The 22,700-nt window shown below is 39.8% G+C and overlaps 1 protein-coding gene across 1 annotated transcript in view; it reads left to right on the top strand.

The window, feature by feature from the left end:
* Positions 1-22,700, top strand: part of SPTLC3 (serine palmitoyltransferase long chain base subunit 3) — a 156,494-nt gene that overhangs the window by 22,474 nt on the left and 111,320 nt on the right. The window contains exon 2 of the mRNA XM_021700666.1: positions 19,572-19,754. Coding sequence (XP_021556341.1) covers positions 19,572-19,754 — 183 coding nt within the window. The remainder of the gene's footprint in view (positions 1-19,571; positions 19,755-22,700) is intronic.

Genomic DNA, 22,700 nt, shown 5'->3' with positions numbered 1-22,700 from the left:
ACTCTAGGCCTGGGGTCAGGGAACATGCTTTAAGCAAGTGGAACTTTTTAAAGGAAATGAAAACAGAAATTAAATATCACTGACGCATCCTGATGATTCCTGCCTCTTAGTAGGAGATGAAACATGCCTGGATTAGAGAGAAAATGACAAATACCTCAGGGTATATAAGCCTGTCATCTGGTTTTAATAAAAGTCTGCATTCTTAGGGTTGAATGTCCAAATTTTCCCCTACCAATGTCCCTGTATATAAGATGATTTTTAAAATATCATTTAACAAACGTTTACATCACACTACATGCTAAGAACCTTACAAATACTACTAACTCACTTGTTCCTCACAACAAATTTATGAGTTTGATACTCTTACTCTATCCCATTTTTTAGATGAGTCAACTGAACATACAGAAATTAAGTAAATTTGCCTAAAATTAAACCTCTAGTTAGTAGTGCAGGCTGGCCCCAAGTTCTGTGTTTTTATCACTAGAAAAAAAAAAATGCCTTTGTCTCAAACATCTTATTGTGAATATTTGCAAAATCACATAAAAATTAAAGGAGTTCCACAGTAAATATTCATATGCCTACCACCTAGATTCTCCAATTGACATTTTACTATATTTGTTTTATTGCATGTCTATCCATCTATCCATTCTTCTATCCACCTATCAATTCTTATGTTTTATGCATTCCAGAGAAAGTCATAGAATCCGTACACTTCACCCCAAATCCTTCTGCATGCATATCATGTGGCTTCAATAGTTGTCTGCAATTCTTTTCTTTCCCCTTCTTTTGAGGTAAAATCTACATATAATGAAATGAACAAATCTGAATTACACCACTCAGTAAATTTTGACCTACATTGCCTTTTGATTGTTCTTATTGGGAAAAGTTACATAATATAGTTTTGACTGTGGAAAGATGTTATAAAACTGTCCACTTAATATTGGAGAGTTTAATCTCTGGACAAAATATAACCAAACCAAATGAGAGTTCATCCACCCGGTGTGCAGCAAGCCAAGAAAAACTGACACGGAGCTTGCCTGTGAAGGAAGATGGGCTATTTATTGGGTGGTGTCACCCAGAAGAACAGGGAGCTAAGGCTCAAAAATCCCAAACTCCCCAATGGTGCACAAGTCAGGGTTTTTAAGGACAAAATTGGGGGCAGGTGTCTTCTGAGAAGGTGGACACTGTTTATCAGAGGCCCATGAAGTCATGTTAATAGATGTTACCTACTTGCTTCTGGTGCCCCTCTTCTGGTCCTACAGAGGTGTATTGCCTCTCAAAAGACTTGGAATCTGAAAAATACCTTTGTTCTTCAAGTTGGATATTCTATTAGGTACATCTGGTGCCCGTTTGTTCAGGATAGTGCTGCCTGTATGTGCTCAAACTAACTACTTGTACATGCATAAGCTAGTGAGGTTGCATTTCTGTATGTTTCTTTGAATGACAAAGAAGTATTCCTATCTCTTGAGCCTGGGTCTGCATGTCCCCTGGCTGGGCCATTCATGCGTGGGAATGATATCACCCCTATGTTCATTCTTCCATTTGAACTAGCAAGATGAACTTATCATCAACTGATATAGCCAGCAGCTTCAAAAAGAAGCAAGTAATGTGTAAATTGGCATCTCGTGAGGTAAAGGAAGGGCTCAACAGAAGGCTTGTCTAGAGAAACTCCCCCATTGTACACATAGAATTCCAAAGGGATCAAGAGCCATTTTCCTTTTTTGACCTTAGTATAATCCATGTGGCAGAAAGGGAATTTAGTTTAGAAATCCCTACAATTCCACTCCATTTTTGTCTTCTTACAGATGGAGGAATGAAGGTCAACAAAGCTAAGTGATTACCTCCAAGTTCACACCAGTGTGAGGACCCCTCCTCAGCCACACACTGTTAAAGCAAATAACTAGGGACCACAGTATTTGAAGACTTAAAATGATATCTGTTATTTCAAATTCATTAGCTTCCCCTTTAAAAATTAATATCTCAAAATTGCATTTGTCTAATGTAAGAAGTAAAGGCATCTCCTTTCCTATTTCCCAAAATAAAAGCCACACGTGGAAAGCTTTTTTTTTTTTTTTTTGCGTATCTGAGAACACCATGTCAAAGAAATCAATATTAATTAGAGTGAATGATTGCTACCACGTGTGTTTATGCTTTTTAAAATAGTACTGTTAGTCCTCACAATGGGTTTTCGAATTTCACACGTAAGGATTCAAGGTTTGAAGAGGTCAGACAATCACTCACATGGCTGGTAAGTAGTGGAACCAGGATCATCTGACTCCTAAGGTCACATAACCTGTTGCCACACCCACAGCCCTGCTGCCCTAATAAGCTGAATCATCACATAGAGATTGGGAGTAGGGCTTCCTGTTGGCACTGTGTAGGCTTGAATTCCAACTTCACATTGGTAGCTCTGTGACCTTGAGCAAGAGCATAAAAAAAAAAAAATCTCTTTGTGCCTCAGTTTCCCCATCTGGAAGTGAGGGCCAGTTGCCCACAATAGTAAATGGCTTGACAGCAAACTCGTCACTGGTTTCCTTCCCTTCCCTATCTCATTCCCCTCTCTACCAGTGCTTCCTGGGGTTACCTTCTAGATAAGCAACTTGCATTTGAATCCTTTCCTCAGGGAACCCGAAATTAAGACAATGATTTCTTTAAAACTTAACCAATTCTTTGCCCTTTTAACCCTCAGCAACCAGTACCCAGATCCTTATAACTGTACAGTCAACCTATATTCAGGATCTTACTGAATCAATGCTGTAAAGCAGACAGAATGACTGTTATTGGCCCATTTTAGGGATGAAAAAACCAGGGCTTAGAAAAATAATGAGACCAAAGCCACATGGATGATGGGAACAGAGCCAAACAACAGTCCCAGACATTCTGACTCTAAAGTTCAAGGATGTCTCAAAGGACTGGCTGCAGCAAACATTTATCCAGCCCTTATTCAGCGCATAACTCCATCAACTGCTTCTAGCAAGAACATGTGGGAAGTGAAAATGATCAAGGCATCTTTCCTTCAGTAGTTTAATTCACAAGGAAAAAGAGTGCTATTTTTGTTATTACACTTACTCAGAAGAACAGCTTTAGGGGTCAGTCTTAGTAAATTAAAAAAAAAAAATCCACAAGATTCTAAAAGCCTTGAAAAATGTTAATTTCTACCCTAGCTGTCCATAGTCAGATAGCAAAGTGATTTTACATGGTACGTCAGATAGCACAACTTCCTATAAATCTTTCTTTTAAAATCATTTACCTTTGTCTTCACATCCTTATGTTATATAGCGTATGTATTCCTCAAAATTACCTTTTCCTGAGCCCTTAATCAACCTCAAGTTCATTTTCGAACACTTAATATCATGAACGCTTGCTTCCAGTCAGTTCACTTCTTGGTTCCTTTCCTGAGCTTGCTCAAAGCAATGACATTGATGACATGGTAGGAGCTCTGGGGTTCTTGCAATATAGCATGTTTCTCAGTTACCTACTCGATCAAGTTATTCCTAAAGAAAGTAGGCTCCAGATCGTCTCAAACACTTGAATAATAATGGCAGAACTGATCTCAAATCTCAGAGAAGCACGTTATCTCATTTTCCAGATCTTATTGACACATTTCTCAATAGACAACTGAGACTTGAATGGGTGTCCTCACTTGCCCAAGACCTCAACATGGCCAATCCAGAGCAAGACACACTTCTGTCCACTGCCAGTTTCTAGCACCACTACACAACACTGCCTTTCACATCACAGATGTGACAAACCCCATAGGAGCTCTTGGCACGAACACCTTTTTGCCAATTCATGCAAATAATTTGGGGCACCGGGAAAAATCCTACAACTGATATACCTCAGGATTTGGTTTGTTAGTTATGCAAAAGGCGCTGGCATTTTATTTAAAGGGCCATGCTTGCCACTGGCCAGTTCTTTTTTTTTTTCTTCTTAAGTAAATTCTATGCCCAACGTGGGGTTCGAACTCACGAACCCTAAGATTAATTGCATGTTCTACTGACTGAGCCAACCAGGTGCCCCACCACTGATGAGTTCTTAGCAAGACCATTGATTCAGGTGACTACAGACTGAAAACAGAAGTACTCCACATGGTGGCATTAGAAAATGACTCAAAGTCTGAAAAAACCAGGTCATGAACAACAGGAGTTTGTTGTTGTTGTTGTTAAGTGTAATTAATCTTTACACCAATCAGACAACTCAGATCTTTCACCCATTCATTATTTAGGGCTCAGAAACTGATGGCTAAAAATTCCTAATCTACTTAGTTGGTTGATACGGGAGTACAGATAAAAACTAGTCAAGATTAGGGGCACCTGGGTGGCTCAGTCATTAAGCGTCTACCTTTGGCGCAGGTCATGATCCCAGGGTCCTGGGATGGAGCCCCGCATCGGGCTCCCTGCTCAGTGGCAAGCCTGCTTCTCCCTCTCCCACTCCCCCTGCTTGTGTTCCCTCTCTCACTGTCTCTCTCTGTCAAATAAATAAATAAAATCTTTAAAAAAAAAAACTAGTCAAGATTAGCCTTTCTCTTGGAGAAGTTACTTTTTTCTACATTGTATTTCACATGATAAGAAAAATTAATCAGATAATTATAGACCATGGATATTATCAGATTTTTTGGAAGCAAAGAAATAAGTTGTTGGTGGTGGGAATGCAAGCTGGTGCAGCCATTCTGAGAAACAGTACGAAGGGTCCTCAAAAAGTTGAAAATAGAACTACCCTACGACCCAGCAATTGCACTATTGGGTATTTACCCCAAAGATACAAATGTAGCGATCCAAAGGGGTACGTGGACCCCAATGTTTATAGCAGCAATGTCCACAATACCCAAACTATGGAAAGAGCCAAGATGAATGGATAAAGAAGATGTGGTATATATATAAAATGGAATATTATGCAGCCATCAAAAAAGAAAAACGAAATCTTGCCATTTGCAAGTGGATGGAACTAGAGAGTATTATGCTAAGCAAAATAAGTCAATCAGAGAAAGACAAGTATCATATGATCTCACTGATATGAGGAATTCTTAATCTCAGGAAACAAACTGAAGGTTGCTGGAGTGGTCGGGGGTGGGAGGGATGGGGTGGCTGGGTTATGGACATTGGGGAGGGTGTGTACTATGGTGAGTGCTGTGAATTGTGTAAGACTGATGAATCACAGACCTGTACCTTTGAAACAAATAATACATTATATGTTAAAAAAAAAAAAAGAAGACAGTAGGAAGGGAAAAATGAAGGGGGGATATCAGAGGGGGAGATGAACCATGAGAGACTGTGGACTCTGAGAAACAAACTGAGGGTTTTAGAGGGGAGGGGGGTGGGGGGATGGGTTAGCCCAGTGATGGGTATTAAAGAGGGCACGTACTGAATAGAGCACTGGGTGTTTTATGCAAACAATGAATCATGGAACACTACATCAAAAACTAATGATGTAATGTATGGTGATTAACATAACATAATAAAACAAAAACAAAACTAATGATCATAACAATAAAATAAAATTTAAAAAATAAAAAATAAAAGAAATAAGTTGTTATGGTATCATATTCTTGGTGAATGGGTTGTTTGGAGACAGTATACTTATTTTTCCAAGGAGAAAAAGGTTTTCATGGACAATAAAATAATAATGTGCTGCCTTCCACAGAAACAAAAGATTCCAGCCAGGAAATGTTAGTAATGTTCAACTAATCTCTTTAAGGACACATCCTGGGGGTGCCTGGGTGGCTTAGTCAGTTAAGCCTCTAACTCTTGATTTTGGTGCAGGTCATGATCACAGGGTCATGGGATCGAACCCTGGGTTGGGCTCCATGCTAGGCATGGATCCTGCTTACGATTCTCTCTCTCCCTCTCTGTCTGCCCCTGCCCATCCCCACCCCATCTGTTGGCATGCATGTGCTCACTCTCTCTCTAAAAAAAAAAAAAGACACATTTTGTCTTCAAAGGCCAGCAAGAGATGAACCAGGTTATAGGCTCCTAAGCTGCTCTTGACATGCATAAAATGTGTGTGGTTTTATAGAGTAACAGGCAGAGAAAGGGAGGAGAAAAGCAAGGAGAATAGGTATGTGCAACCATGAACCAAATACTAATAAACACATAGAGAAGGAACACAACTGGATCCTTGGCAAGTTTCTTCTTTCTAGGTAGCAGGGCCTTCTGCTTCTTCATGTTGCTGAAAGTCAGGCACTGTTTGGCCTTGCTTCACAGAACAGGAGTTTTGGGTGCGGCCCAAGTACGCAGTTCAGCATCACCGAGGTGCAAGAAAAAAATAGATTCACTTTGATTCAAAGAGAAAAACCATTGTTTGTAATCCAAGTTCAGTCCACTGAGCTCAGCCAAATGACTCCTAGAACCACATTTTGTGCACTTCCAAAAGCCCCGCCCTTGTTAAAACTTACCTATGAGTCACTGCCTGCCTGGCGTGGTAAAGAAATACCACAGTGCACACCTCACCCAGTGTCAAAGCACAACTCTTGTTGGTTCATTCCCATGCAGATTAAGAGATTCCTTTTGATTGGGGGTTATAAATTAAAAATTTCAGAATCACCTGAATAAGTTTGCTTCATTAAATCTTCCACAGTAGATACAGGAAAGACTTTAAAATTACCAACTGTATGACCACAAATCACTGTGAATCACTGAATGTGGGTGCTCCCAAAGATCTGTTCTTCACCCAGCTTCCAAGGGCCTTTTGAAAACACACATCTGATCACATTCTTAAGCCACAGATTTTCTTAAACTCATCAGTGGTTACCTTGTTAGGATCAGGGCTGAAATCCTAAACTTGATTTATGAGCTCTCCATAACCTCCCTGGGCTGTTCGTTCATTCATTCATTCATCAAATATTTATTGGATATCTACTACATATCTGACGTCATTCTAGGCACTGATGTACTAGCAATGGACAGAGTGGATGGACTCCCCCCCACGCCCCAGAAATGACCCTTGACCATGCCTGCCCCCTCACTGTCCATGCCTACCAAATACTGTGCCCTCTCCCCATTTCCCACAGTTCTTCAGGCTCTTCCTTCTGCTGGGAACATTGTGCCTGGTAAACTCCTACTGATTATTCAGATCTCATTTTAAACACTGTCTTCTTCGAACCATGAGAGACGATGGACTCTGAAAAACAAACAGGGTTCTAGAGGGGAGGGGGGTGGGAGGATGGGTTAGCCTGGTGGTGGGTACTGAGGAGGGCACGTTCTGCATGGAGCACTGGGTGTTATGCACAAACAATGAATCATGGAACACTTCATCTAAAACTAATGATGTAATGTATGGGGATTAACATAAGAATAAAAAAAAATAAAAAAAATAAATAAATAAATTAAACACTGTCTTCTTTAGGAAGGTCTTTCTCTTTTCCTAAACTAGGTCAGATTCCCAACCTGTCCATCCCACAGCACTCTTATTTATTCATCATTTCCCTTTTTGTAAGTATTTGTTATGTGTCTGTATTTCCATCTAGACCAGGGGTTGGCAAAATTTTTCTCTAAAGGGCCAGATAATAAATACTTTCTCAGCTCTGTGGGCCATACAGTCTCTGTCCCAACCATTCAATTCTGCCGTTATAGCATGAAAGCAGTCATAGACAATACATAAACAAATGGGTGTAGCCGTAGTCCAATAAAACTTTATTTATAAAAGCAAGTGGTGAGCCTGATCTGGCCTGTAGACCACAATTGGCTGACCTCTGAACAACAGAATTTCCGGTGGTAATGGAAATGTTGTATATCTGCTCCCTTTCATAAGGTAGCCACCAGCCACATGTGGTTATCAAACACTTGAAACGCAGCTAGAGTAACTGAGGATCTAAGTCTCTAAATTTATTTAATTGTAACTATTTAAATTTAAATGTAGGGGCGCCTGGGTGGCTCAGTTGGTTAAGCGACTGCCTTCGGCTCAGGTCATGATCCTGGAGTCCCGGGATCGAGTCCCGCATCGGGCTCCCTGCTCAGCAGGGGGTCTGCTTCTCCCTCTGACCCTCTTCCCTCTCGTGCTCTCTGTCTCTCATTCTCTCTCTCTCTCAAATAAATAAATAAAATCTTTAAAAAAAAAAAATTTAAATGTAAATAGCCACATGTGGCTGGTGATTATTTTATTGGATAGCACACACACAGAGACCATGAGGTCAGAGGCTGTGACCCCTTTGGTCATCACCATGTCACTTGGACCTAGCACAGCAGCTGGCACAGGGTAGGTAGTCAATATTTATTTGCTGAATGAATGAATAAACAAATGTATAAGGATGGGATGACTTATCAAACTTCCTGTTTGCTTTTTACCACTGCTATACACTTGATGAGATGTTGCCACTGAATACTTCTTACTCTCCAGTCCTGAAATATTATATTTTTGTATGCAAATTTTATCTCCCCATTAGCCCATGAGCTCTATAAAGATGAGGTTATAAGAGAGACTCCCTGAATGATTCTCCTGGTGTCCAATACAGGTACATGCCCATGGTAGCCAGCCTTCCTACAGAGTGTTTGCAGCTACCAGTACTTACCTGGAAAGGGAAAAAATTCAGCCCTATAGCTATTTTATTTCTGAAACATGTTTCAATATATCCCAAAGGTCTAAATTCAAGGTTTTATGCTTCAACTTTGTTATTGTAAAGTTGAGAATTTCAACTTTGCCCTGACCTGTCCTGCCTTCCCCAAGCAACTGTGGGGAAGTTGCTTAATGCCGTATGTCTCTCTTATTAAGTAAAGGTAATTCTAGTTCTATTACAGTTGTCCACCACCTACCTCTTAAGAATATCATGTGAATAACTAAGAACATGGTCATAACTCTTTGAGCACCTCAGAGGGAAGCACTCTTCTTACATGGCACATTATAAATGATCAACAAGATAATAGATGGTAGTGATTCTCAGGGATATTAAATTACTGGTACATCGTTTTCTTTGGTTTATCGGGATAACTCAGTAAAAGCTTTGTATTCCTCAAGTAAGCCAGCTGGTTGTAAATAGAAGAATACAATCATTGTGGGGTGGTGAAGGACAGCCATTTTGTTTGAATTATGTCAAATTGATTTTAGAGCCTCCCCTCCAGCTGTCATCCCAAGTAAGATCTCAGGATCCTCCAAACCTTTCTGCCCTGTATTCCTCCTGCAGTTCTGATAATGAGGCATCCCAATGAAGGCACGCCTTTCTTTCACTACTATCTGAAACAAATTCTAGCTTACCTTGCCATAGAAGGCTCATTCAATTCCAGTGGGCTCCATACATCTCATCTCCAAGTAGGTAACACACGAGGTCCAGCCAGAAGTCCATGCGAGGTTCTGTTTCCACCCACCAACAAGTGCCCATGCTGGTCCTCCTGTCCTAGAAGGTCCTCCTCCCCTCTCCCAGCCTTTCCCAAGCTTGGCTCTCTCCCTCTCATTCACTCATTCCTACAACAGATATTCATTGAGCACTCTGCTAGGGGACTCTTTACATCCCTCCAAGCAATCCTGCCCTTTATTTTGAATCCTTCATTTCCCAATCTGGGTGTATCCTGTGGAAGCCTATGGCTCTCTTGATGGGCTGTCCTGACCTATTAGCTACCTTTTCAGATGGTGAAGAGGAAAGCCAAGACAGTGGAAAACAAATTTAACTTCACAAGAACTGAACTTGTTCATCAATAGAAAAAAAAAAAAAGGATTGAAGTAGCTATGTATAAAGATCTTATCCCCTGAAAAATTCCATCTTTATAATTTTGTCTCTCTTTCTCTCTGATGTCTGTGGCCATTGAAGCCTAAATCATATAATATACAGAGATGCTCAATGAATCAAGAATTTCATTTCCGTTAATTTTCTGGCATAAACTTCCCAGATTTAAATTTGAATTTTAGTCAGCCCAGATGGGTCCTGATACACATGTTTCCTTAGGGAGCTGACAATTCTTAGACTTCTCCCAAACATATCTAAGCAAGGGCTAGAAACAACATTTTAATAGAATCCTTATAGTAAGTATTCATTAATGTAATAATAGGTGTCATAATAAATGAGCCACCAAATCTCAATGGCATAACCCAATAGAAGTTTATTTCTCAGTTGTAGTAGGTCTAATTGATACTGATAGGAAGCTGGAGGAGAATGTGGTGAGGACTCTGCTCATGCAGTTATTCAGAGAATCAGGCTAACAAAATTTCTGCAATCTTTAATGTGTGGCTTTCAAGGTCACCTTGGCTATCAGCATTCAGAGGGCAACAGGAGAAAAAGAGAAAGAAATGGATCACGAGAGAGGCTTTTTTTTATGGGCCAGGCATGAAAGCGGCACATTTCGCTTCCACCCATTTCACATTGGTCCACATTTAGTCACGTGGCCATTTCTGTCTGCAAGGGATGAGGGCAATGTAGCACAGCTGGGAGGAAGAGGAAAGAGAAATGGGTTTGGTGAATAGCCAGTCTTTGCCACACTGGACAAACAACAGAGTTAAAATATTTGAAATATTTGAAAGGCTTGAGTGCAAGATAATGAAAGCTATTATTTTACAAGTGATCCTTTATTTTCTGTCCTTTTATTAAATGACTTGTCTTCTAAAAATATTATTGTAACACAATGTGGTGAGTATAATGATGGTGTTATGCCGTGAGAACATCGAGCCTGGATCTTTTTACGAAGTGAAACAGCCAGAGCTGGTCTTAAACAGGGGCTATTAGGCAAGCAAAGGGTATGTGTGTGTGGTGTGGGGAGGGGGGGGCAGTAGCAGAAGACAGTTATGGAAGGGAGTAGAAACTGAAGAAATTACAAGAAAGTGGCAGCATGAGAAAAGTTGTGGAGGAGATAAAATCAGGGTGTGAAATGAAAGTTTAATGTTGCTTAAGCAACAAATGCAAGGCAGGAAACAGGAGGACTTGAGGCAGGACATTTCGGTGCTAAGAAACTTAGCTTTATGCTGAAAACCAACACTTCCCAAAAAGAGTTTTGTCATGGCCTGGGTAGATTTATATGAAAGGTGAAAAATACATTTGAATTACATGTGCTGGATTTCCCAAAGTTAAATGGTTTTTCACTCCATTATTTTAATAGTATTCATTAAGCTGATTCAATGAGCAAGTATTTATTCAGCACCTACCATGGGAAGCTGTATGCTAGCAATAGGGAATAACAGTAAAGAGCAAGAAAGATGGCTCTTATATCCTAGCTTTTGTAAACTGCGAATACCCAGGAGACACAGAGGTATATAGCCTTTCCAAAACCCTTTCTGTTAATGGCCATCTCTAGGGAGCACTTTGGAAACTCTGTGATAAATGGATTTTAGAGCTAAAGTTACCTAAGTAGCTGCAGATTGGAGGAGTCAGGATGGAATAAGGAGAGCATCCAGGAGGTGATAGGGTGATTGCAGGGGTCCCGGGGATGGGTTGATGAGTATCTCCCCTGATGCTTCCAGTTCTAAGTTGGGGATCTTTCTCTCCATGCATTCCTACTGCCCTTATCCTTCCTGCCCTCATCTTTCAAGCCCTTGGTCAAAGACGTTCTTATTCATGAAGCCTCCCCTACCTTTTCTAGCCAAGGTTAGATACAACCTTATCCCAATTCCCACGGAACCCTGAACATCTCTCTGTGGTAATAGCTGTCAGCCTGTAGTCTGTCTGTGGGCACATCCTGGCAGATGCTCCTGGCAGAGCATTTGGTAACATGGGCACTCAGTAAGCCCTGGTTTAGTGTTGAAATAGAAGAAAACAATAACGAGGTACACTTGAGGCTGGAGTTTGAAGACTGTGTGAAAAAAAAAAAGTTTTAACCTAAGTTGTCACATGTTCATGTATCTCAGTGGCCTGAACAATTTGAGTTGGCTGAGCAACTGTTTCTTTTACAACAGCTATCCTCCTGGAATACACTAGATAAGAGGTTTCCACTTGGCTTTTATCATGTAAAAAAAAAATCTGGTTTGCCAGTAGTTAATGATTAATTATACCAGGTGTCTGTAGAAGTTAGTAATAAAGTTAGTAAGGTGCTTATGCCCAAATTAAACATGACTGTAAACATATAGAACCAAATGATACCTCTGAGCAGAAGAGTCTCACCTATTTGTGACAAGATGATAGGACTTAGACCAAACTGAGAAATAAGAGTTTCATAAAGCATCTCTAAACATTTATATCTACCAAACACATGATATAAGGCTGTGGTTAAAGTACTCATTTGTTAATATCCCCAGACAACTTTCAGGCATGAAGTACCTTCCAAATAAGGTAGAATTGTGTACGCTCATCATTCTTGTATCATTCCACTTTTATGAGCTTTCAGGCTGTATCATTTGTATAATTGACATTCCAAAGTATTTTAGAAGAGAAGTAAATGGGAACTTGGGAATCAATAAAACACTCAAATATTTTAGAGTAAAAGTAAGAGTTCTACTGAAGAAAGAGCTGCTTTGAATTTTATTACCTTAAGGATGATAATTTTTTTAAAAAAGAAAAAATATATATATACTAGCCATACACACACACACACAAGCAATAAATAAATGTTTCTTCATTTGCTGTATGTCCTTAAGACAATTCCAGGTACTTTACATGGTTGTATTTTTTTTAATTTTTACCAGTTATGCTTGTTTTACTGCTAAGATGGGCCATGGGAGCTCTTCATGGCACCATTGTGGAAATGGTCTCCCCTCCCATAGATTTTTAACCAACCCCCACATTTGAGTACAACCTAATCACTGGAATAAGTGTCTTATTTGCTATCATTCACAGTGGTTCTGTTTCTCTGCTCAAAACCTAGTAACTACAATGTAGGTAGACACTCATTCCCAAAATGCCAGTATCCTCGGAAGTTTTTGTTCTACCCAGGAGACCTCAGAGGAGGTCTACCCAACTCTCATAATGTGGAAAATTCTGTATACATTCCACTTCAGAAAGGAAGATGGCCCTCTCCTTATCCCCAGTGCTCTAAGTTCCCTTTAGCATTTTGTCATCCCAGAGACTATCTTACTCCCAGACTTCCTATCCCCATAGTGACCAAAACCTGACAGTCTCTTCAAACTCATCTTGGCTCTTCTTTCCATGGACCAACCCAGCAGGATAATAGAATGTGCCACGTTCCATGGGCTGCCTCAGTCTGAAAACAAAAGCTTGCTTGTGAGTGGGTGGCTAATCTACAGAATTAACTTGATTCTAGATTTGCTCATCCCTTTTTATCCCACTCTGAGAACTAGAGCAGAACAAAGGCCTGCAGCATGTTTGGGGTTTTTGTTTGTTTGTTTTTCAAAATTCTGGGGGTGGGGGGGAATGCTACTGAGACTGTCCGTGTCCTTCTGGTCAAGATAGTCACATGTGCCCCCTCCCACCCCCTCAGGGGCACTGTTCTGGGAATTATACCATCTCTTCCCTTAATCTCCAGTTGTCCTTAATCCATTGGGTACTTTCTTCAATTCCTAAATATGCTATTTCTTTATTTGCAAAAAAGCAGCTCCCCTCACTATTAGTACCTAAAGCCACCACCTCCTGTCTGTCCCATCCTTCACCATCACAGTTCTTCAGTGAGTAGTCACCACTCCAAGGCCTGTTGCCTCCACACCCCCTTTCTCCTTAAATCCTGCTGTCCATAAAACCACTCAGAAAATAGGTGGATAAAATCACTTGCTGAAGTTTCCTTGTGAGCGTGCCCATATGCAATGTTCTTCCTCAGCTCCAGTGTCCCAATCCTCTGCCTCTCCTCCCCCCTTGAACCTCCCACTGCTTCATCCCTCACACTTGCTGTCTTCCAGTGGATTCTCCTCCTCCTGCTTCTCCATATATGTAGGTACTGGCCAGGGCTCCACAGATATTCTTTCCCTTTCTTCCCAAATATTTTAGTCTAACAGTTTGATCTGTCTTCTCTATTCAGAAGATTTCATGAAAATCATAACATTTCATGAGTACTTATTCTGTGGCAGGTACTTTGCATATATTATCTCATTTAATTTTCAAGTAACCCTTAGGAGCGCCTGGGTGGCTGAGTCGGTTGGCCGGCCGACTCTTGGTTTTGGCACAGATCATGATCTCACAGTCCAGAGATGGAGCCCTGTGACCTGTGCTGGTCACGGGGAGTCTGCTGGAGATTCTCTCCCTCTGCCCCTCCCCCCACTCATGCTCACTCTCTCTTAAATAAATAAATCTTAAAAAAAACAACAACCTTATTAGCTCCATTGTACACTTGTGGCATTTGAGGGCAAGAGAAATTAAAGGACTTGCCAAAGTCATCCAGTCAGCAAATGAAAGTGTCAGGATTTGAACCCAGGTAGTCTCATGGCTGCTGAAGAGCTCTCCACCATTCAGCTCTTCAAGACTGGGCTCAAATTCCACCTCCTTCAGGAAGCCTCTCCTGAGCAACCAGTGTGATATGGTCCCTCCATTTGTGGCACCCTTATGACATTTATTTTTTGCTCTATGTTATGGTCATTTTTGCTCACTCCTCTTCCCGCTCCCACCCCACCTCCCACATACACCATAACATTATCAATTCTGGGAGAAAGGGACTGTATTTCTTAATTTCATATCCCCTCAAATGTTAGCATAGGACTTCTAAAATAGGCAGCCAGCAAAAGACCTGCTAATTTGAATGGAAGACTCATCACCTGTAAAAGTGGGTCCTCCCAGCATGCCCCAACACCCTGTTTATTTCCAGATGTGACAGGAATGCAGGAAGTGAACAAATCTCAGGGTGTCGCAGTGTTGCAAATGAGCAGGCACTCTAGGCTAGGTGGCTCAGGATCTGTTTATTTTCAAGGCTGTGAAAGAAAAGGTAGAACAGAGAAAGAAAGTGCATTATGGATTCCCACGCTGTGTCAGCCTTTGGCCAGCAAACTTATTAAGCAATATTTTAATGCTTCATTTACTTTGAAAAGACAAAATCTCATATTTCAGAATAACTATCCAACCCCAGATTGAGAAACCTTTCCCAAGAGGTATGATGGACTTCAATTTTAAATTAAGGGATGTAATAAATGAGTCACTTTCCATCTGTTAAGAAAGACCTATATATTTCCAGATAACTTTGTTCTCCATCAAGGTATCTCATTTTCTTTCTGCCAAATAAAAGTACATTAAATTAAATTAAAATAAATAAATCAAGTTATATGAGAAAAAGTAGATATTGGTTTGAATTGATGGACATTGTTGAACATTTCTTCTTTATGTTATAACTTTCTTCCAGAACAAGTCACAGGGGCAAAAAAACTAGTTACACAAGCCCAGGCTGTGCACCCAACTGAGAGTGTTACTTGCATCTAGGTAGACTATTCTGTGCAGTGCAGGTTTGCCTCAGAGCCATTTCAAGAAAAAAGTTCCCATGGATTTCAGGGGAAATGTGCTGCTTGATTTGGCCAAATATGGAGCTCAGAAATGGAAAAAAGGAAAATCTTCAGCTTATCCTCACAGGATGACCTGGCAGTGTATCTCTTTACATGTGCCATCTTAGCCATCTTCTAAGTCAACCAAAGTGGTTAATTTGTGAGCAGGTTAAGTGATGTTTCTGGAAGTCACCTGTATCGGGTCCCTTTCACTCAATCTTCTTCATCTATGGTGCCCTTAAAATCAGTGGGTCTCCAAATTCTGTCTCAAACTACTGTTCTTCTCTCTTCATAATTTGTCCTTTATCTCATTCACCTTCAACCATGGCTTAAACTATGCCTCATAGCAGTTAACTCTGTTTCAACCAGAGCCTCTCTTTTCCTGCATCTCTAACTGCCTGGCAAATAGTCCCACTTCTGTGAGCCATAACCACCTCCAATTCAGTCTTCCCCCCATTAGCAGCCCCCCTTCTAATTCCCTCTGTCTTCTTATCAATAATAACAAAATGCTCCTTGCAGATACTTTCCACTTCCTCTTCCTTGATGTTGTACATTACCAGTCACAAAAGTTCATCAAATCCTCCTTCATGAGGATCTCATTCCCTTTTCCTGGAATCTGACAAATCAAGGAAAGAAGGAAGCCAATGGTGTGTCCCCATGATGTGAAAGGAGCCAAGAGATGGTTCCTAACTGGGTTAGGAGGTCACTTGGAATGCAAGACACAGATGTAGTCCAAAGGTTAAGCACAGAACAAAGCCAAGGATAGGAGCCAAAGCTGACACCAGAATAGTAAGATCAGCTGTCCATCAGACCTACAGGACAGGTGGGAGGACGTAGTGAGAAGGAGGTCAAGAAGTCAGGAACCAAGGACCCGGTCTGTTTTGTTCATCTTTGAATCCCCAGAACCTAGCACATAGTCAGCTCACAGTAGGCACCCAATGAATGCCCTATAATCCCAAATACAAGGCATTGTTTATAAACTCTCATTCAAGACCTCATATTAAGCAATGCTCTCTCACTGTCATTATTTGAGACACCAGGTAATGTTTGGGGAAGACATATGAGACCAGAGCAACATCCATCCACATTAATTTAGAGTATCTAGAGAAGCAACCTGATAGAATGCATAAATAAGGAGGCAAGGAATTTTAATGAGATTAATAATATCTCATGGGGGTTTTGACTTAACAACTCAAGTGTTCAATGTCATTATAAAAAGGCTTTTTAAAAATTGCTTTAAAAACAAGTGTTGTAGACATAAGAAATACTCATCTACAGACAGAGTTTTTTGATTGTCATGTATCTTGTGGCTTGGGATAAAACTTGCAGTGACTAAGCCACATGGAGATTTCCAAAATACTGCAGCTCAAAAAACATAGGGGAAAGGAAGGTGACATACTCTGGAAACTGTGTTGATGGAATTAAACAGTGTTTATAGTGGCAACAAAGATTATGACAGTAGCAAAAACAATGCTTCTGATTAATAAGATTTTATATAATGCATCATTCTAAATATATATGTGTAAGTTAAATTAATGCATTAAATATTAGTAGACATTTGACAATTTCCTGTAAGTCACTAAAAGTTATATATTCCAAGTGGTCAAAACACTTACTGAGAAATGCGGAATCTGGACATTGCATTATGATTGTTGAGTGAAATAATGAATTAATGTATAAATACTTATTAAAGACTAAAAATCTTATCCTTAGGAATAATTTACTCATAAATCCACTGAGTTAATATTGGTTATGTTACTATGTGCAAATCAGTTAAACAGGAATCAGAATGGTTTGGTACTAAAAGTTATGTTCCACTGGAATATTGACACCTAATATAAAGAAAGAAATACTTCCTGTAACTTTCTGTTATAAAAAATTTCAAACACACACAAAAGTGAAAAACTAATGTAACAAATATTCATATGATCTCCACCTAGATTCAACAGTTATTTTTTTTTAAGAGAGAGAGAGTGGAGAGAGGGGCAGCAGGAGAGGGAGAGAGACACTCATAAGCAGGAACCACACTTAGCACAGAGTTTGACATGGGGCTAATCTCACAACCCTGAGACGATGACCTGAGCCAAAATCAAGAGTGGACACTTAACCAACTGAGCCACACAGGCGCCCCATAGACTCAACAGTTATTAACATTTTCCCAAAGTTGCTTCATAGATATATTTTATTTTTGATGGACCATTTGAAAAAAAATTACAAGTGTCATAACATTTAATTCCCCTAATACTTCAGCATGCACTGAAGTATTTCCTCATATAACTGTAATACTACTATCACTCCTAACAAAATGAACAATAATTTCTTAATAAGATATATATCCAGTCCATATTTGGATTTATGCAGTTGTTCAAAATATGTATTTTTTAACCAAGTTTTTACAACAAAACAGGATCCAATGAAAGAACACACACTGCATTGGTTTATGTCTTTTAAGTCCCCTCCACCACCCCTCTTTTTTCCTTCTTTTGTCCAGGTTTATTGAGGTACAATTAACAAATAAAAATGTATATATTCAAGATGTAAAATGTTATTTGATATATGTAAACATTGTGAAATTATTACCACAGCCAAGCTAATTAAACATCCATCACCTCACCTGGTTACCACTTTTTGTGTGTGGTGAGAGTGTTATTAACTGTAGTAACCATGCTGTACATTAGATCCCAGAACTTATTCATCTTATAACTGAAGACTTACATACTTTGGCCAACATCTCCCAATTTCCCCTATTTCCTGTCCCTGGTAACCACCATTCTACTCTCTGCTTCTGTGAGTTCAGCTTTCTTAGATTCCACATATAAGTAAGATCATGCAGTATTTTTCTTTCTGTGCCTGGTTCATTTCATTTAGCATAATGTAGTCCAGATTCATTTATGTTGTTACAAACGGCAGGATATCCTTCTTTTTTGTGGTTAATTAATATTCTACAATATTTTATATTCTTTATCCATTCATCCATCTACAGACACTTAGATTATTTCTGTATCTTGGTTTTTATAAATAATGATGCAATGAACTTGGAGGTACAGATATCTCTTCAAGACACTGATTTCATTTCCTGTGGATATATACCCAGAACTGGGATGGCTGGATCATGTGTTATTTCTATTTTTTTAATTTTTTGGGAAACCTCATATGGGTTGTACATTTTCATAATGGTTGTACGAACTTATATTCCCACCAACAGTGTACAAGGGTTGCCTTTTCTCCACATCCTCATCCACACTTGTTATCATTTACCTTTTCGATAGTAACCACACCCTAATACGTGTTAGATGGTATCTCATTGTGGTTTTCATTTGCATTTCCCTGATGATTAGTGATGTTGAGTACCTTTTCATATACCTATTGGCCATTTGTAGGTCTTCTTTGGGAAAATGTCTATTCAGGACCTTGCCCATTTTTAAGTCAGGTTATATAAGGGGTTTTTAGTTGTATGAGTTCTTTATTTTAGATATTAACCGCTTATCATATATTTGGTTTGCAAATATTTCCTCCCATTCCATCGGGTTGCCTTTTCATTTTGTTGATAATTTCCTTTGCTGTGCACATTGTGGATTATCTGATTGTTTCCTCATGAAGTCATTTGCCACATCCCCTTATCTTGATGTTTCTTGTGAAATGGAAGTTATATATAAAAACTTGACTAAATTCAGGTTAAATGCATCATTAGTGTATTGAATATTACATTATGATAAGAGCACAGATGCTCTTGTTCCAACATTGGTAATGGAATTTGATCACCCGATCAAAGTAGTAACCTCAGATTTGTGATCAGGCAGTAACCGATGGGGTGATACTTTGGCATCTTGCAAAAACTGTATTCCTCATTAACTTTTCACTTACTGGATTTAGCATCTGTTGAGAATTTTTGCCTGAATCAATTATTTTATTGGGGGTTGTAAAATAAAATATACCTTTCTGATTACCCTTTTTCATGATCAACTTCCACTTTTCTTTTTTTTTTTTTAAGATTTTATTTATTTATTTGAGAGAGAGAGAATGAGAGAGAGCACATGAGAGGGGGGGAGGGTCAGAGGGAGAAGCAGACTCCCTGCTGAGCAGGGAGCCCGATGCGGGACTCGTTCCAGGGACTTCAGGATCATGACCTGAGCCGAAGGCAGTCGCTTAACCAACTGAGCCACCCAGGCGCCCAACTTCCACTTTTCTTTAAGCACTTTTTATGATCCTAAACATGTCCTTTGAAAGTTAAAATTTTCAAAGTCAAAAATTTTAAATATATATTTTATTGTAATGGAAGAGAACTAACCTTCTGTTTTCTTTTGCATTTTCAGCAAAATGGTACGCCACATTTTTACAAGCCAATTGTTGAATCCTTTGAGGAAGCACCTCTTCACGTTATGGTTTTCACTTACTTGGGATATGGACTTGGAACCCTATTTGGCTATCTCAGAGACTTTTTGAGGAGCTGCGGGATAGAAAAGTGTAACGCAGCCATAGAGCGAGAAGAACAAAAAGTATGTATGTGTACCTCCTTGGATCTTTGTCAATGCATATTCTTCTCTTAAGTGTTCTCAGAAGTGTACAGATCCTAAAAAAGAGTGAGGCACTCAGGAACCACTCAGGATAAATTCTATTCATCTCCACCCCATAAACTCCATCCTCCATGTGTCACACTTTGTTTTTTTAACAAATATTTTATTGAGCAACTACTATTCACCAGACACTGAACTAAGGGTTTTCTCATACATCATCATATTTAATTTTTATAACAATCCCATGAGACAGGTATTAAATTACCATTTTAAAGATACAAAAAATCAAAATATAAGAACAAAGGTTTTTGGATAGGACTGGACTCTGGTCTTCTTGTTGTAAGATTAATATTGTTTATGTTCTAGAAAAGTGTGCCTGAGTAAAATATGAAATTTTAATTTCAGTTAGGTCATGGTTTCTCAACTTTGGTAAAATTGACATTTTGGATTGGATAATTCTTTGATGTAGAAGGCTGCCCTGTGCGTTGTAGGGTTTTTAACAGCACCCCTGACCTCTATTCATATCAATGAATTAGCATTCTACCACACACTTGTGACAATCAAACATTTCTCCAGACATTGTCAAATGGTGTCATGAAGTGCAAAAAATGCCAATTTAGAACCACTAATCTAGATACTTTTGATAGTTAACCCACAAAAGTCTACATCATCCTCTTTTCACATAGAGCTACGAGGACAACCTAGAAAATATTCAGGGATCTGTAAAGAGCCTGCATTTTCCTAACAAATTCTCCAAATTGGTTCATATGATTTATGATGCCCTGAATTCCTTTTTTCTAAAAATTGCTTTGAAATACTATGATGATTATGGACATGGATCATTCCACATGATGGAGCCTTGAACACATCTAAGCAAAGAACATAGGGAAAGAAAACATGGTGTGAAAGAGGTAAGAGAAAGCACTGTACATTCAAGAAACCAAGGAATTCCAATGACTGGACTATTGTGAGTGATAGTGGGAGTATGTGGGGAGAAAGATTGTTTGAGAGGCAAGTAGGGACCAGACTATAATGGGTTTTTATAAAACAAAGATATTTATTATAAGAACAATGGGTACGCATTGAAGGAATTCAGGCAGAGGAATGCAGATTTGTAAATTAGAAAGACCATGTTCACTGGCCTATGAAAAAGGGATTGCAGGACAGCACAGACCAAAAAACCAGTTAAGAGACTGATGCAGAAATCCAGCTTAAAAATTAAAAAAAACTAGATGAGACCTTGCGGTAAATCCAGGGTAGTTATAATAGGGGTGGTAGTAAGAGATAAGGCCAAAAGATGTTAAAGAAGATGGAATTAAGGATGATTGGCTTGACTTGGGGAATTAGGGAGATAGACAAATCAAAGATCATACCCAGGTCTATGCCTTGGGCAGCTGGGCAGAAAGAAGGTTGTGACATTCATTGAAATGGGGAATAGAGGAGGAAGAGCCAGTTGGAGGGGAAAATGGTCAGTTCCTTTTTTGATACGTTGAGAATTGGCAGATATAAAGGTCTTGACACCTGGAGAAAAGTCCCAGATGAATACTGTGTCATCTGTAGCATATCTTAAGCATATCAACATTAATCAAAGCCACAGAAGTAGATGAGATCTCCCAAGGAAGGTCTATAGAGAAAAAAGAGGAAGGGAGAGACAAGAATGAAGAACTTTAGAGAATTTAATAGATGTAAGAGATGGAATTCCAATTCAAGATTAGAAGCAAAGTGACAATTTAAAAAGCCTTAAAATAGTTTAGGAAAGAGATATTTGTCCTTAAACTGGTGAAGAGGTAGATGGAATGAAGAAAAGGGAATTATAGAGATATTTAGGAGGTAGATATAGAAAATAAGATAAAGGGAAGAAACCAGGGTAATCCCAACTTTCTACTTTGGTCAGACAGGAGAATGGTGGTGGCACACCCATCACAATGGCAAAGTTTTATATTAGCAAAAATATGTGCACAGATATAGTTTTGAGGATGTACAGGTCTGTAAATGGCAAAGGATATAGAAACAGTTGAATCTAGTAGGAGCTGATAATGAAATGGGAGACTAGGATAAGAAAAGCAAGTTCTTCTTGGCCATTCTCACTAGGATCCCCACAGCCCCTCCCTGACACCAGCCGGTCTGTTCTAGAAGTTCTTATCACCAATCTGCTTGCTCCCCAAGTGTAGGTAACTGGTGCACGATAGATCAGCACATTTTAGAATATTTACTGGGACAGAGGGTGAGTCAAATGTAAAATTCTCAGGTGTGGCATCCCTTAGCAGGCTTAGGCTTCAGCTCTGCCATCTATTTTCTACCCTGTGCCAATATTTTTGCTCTAGCAACCAGCAGTGCTAGTCACTTTGGTCTTTCCAAAGCATTTCTTACATTTCAAGCAGAACATATTTATATACGGGCAAATTGGTTCCCAGGGATACAGATTCTGAGATGGAGGCATGAGGGCAGAAAGGTTTCTGTGGTGTGCTCCTGGAAGCAACACCCATACACCTGCCAGGGAGCAAAGGGAGCAAGATGAGACAGGTGAGCTGTGATGCAGTCCCAGCCAAGGCCTCAGTGGATCCCACAGGGAGCTCTGGAGATAGGAGGGCCCTTCAGAAGCATTCCTCACAGATGGCGGGGTGTGGAGCCTCCAGCGATGATAGATGGGGGTTACCACCATAGAGGGATGTGATCCCGAATCAGGCAGCTCCCTTTAGCAAGCTGTCTGTCTCCAATACTCCCGGCACTGGGGGAATGAGTGCCTAGTCCCGAACAATGGGATACAGTGAGGGCGAGCAGCCTGGATTGCAACACCTGTCACCAGGGCTGCAAGCACTGCTCGAACCATCTCCCAGGAAGAAGACATTGCATCAAATAAATCAATGCCCTGTATTTCTTTACAAAATAAATGATTTCCCTCCTGTTTGATCTCTGTGAGGTAGAGAG

Source organism: Neomonachus schauinslandi, chromosome 10 (genome assembly GCF_002201575.2).
Source record: "Neomonachus schauinslandi chromosome 10, ASM220157v2, whole genome shotgun sequence".
Lineage (NCBI taxonomy): Eukaryota > Metazoa > Chordata > Mammalia > Carnivora > Phocidae > Neomonachus > Neomonachus schauinslandi.
The sequence above is the reverse complement of the archived record's forward strand: the minus strand, read 5'-3'. Positions and strand labels throughout refer to the sequence as shown.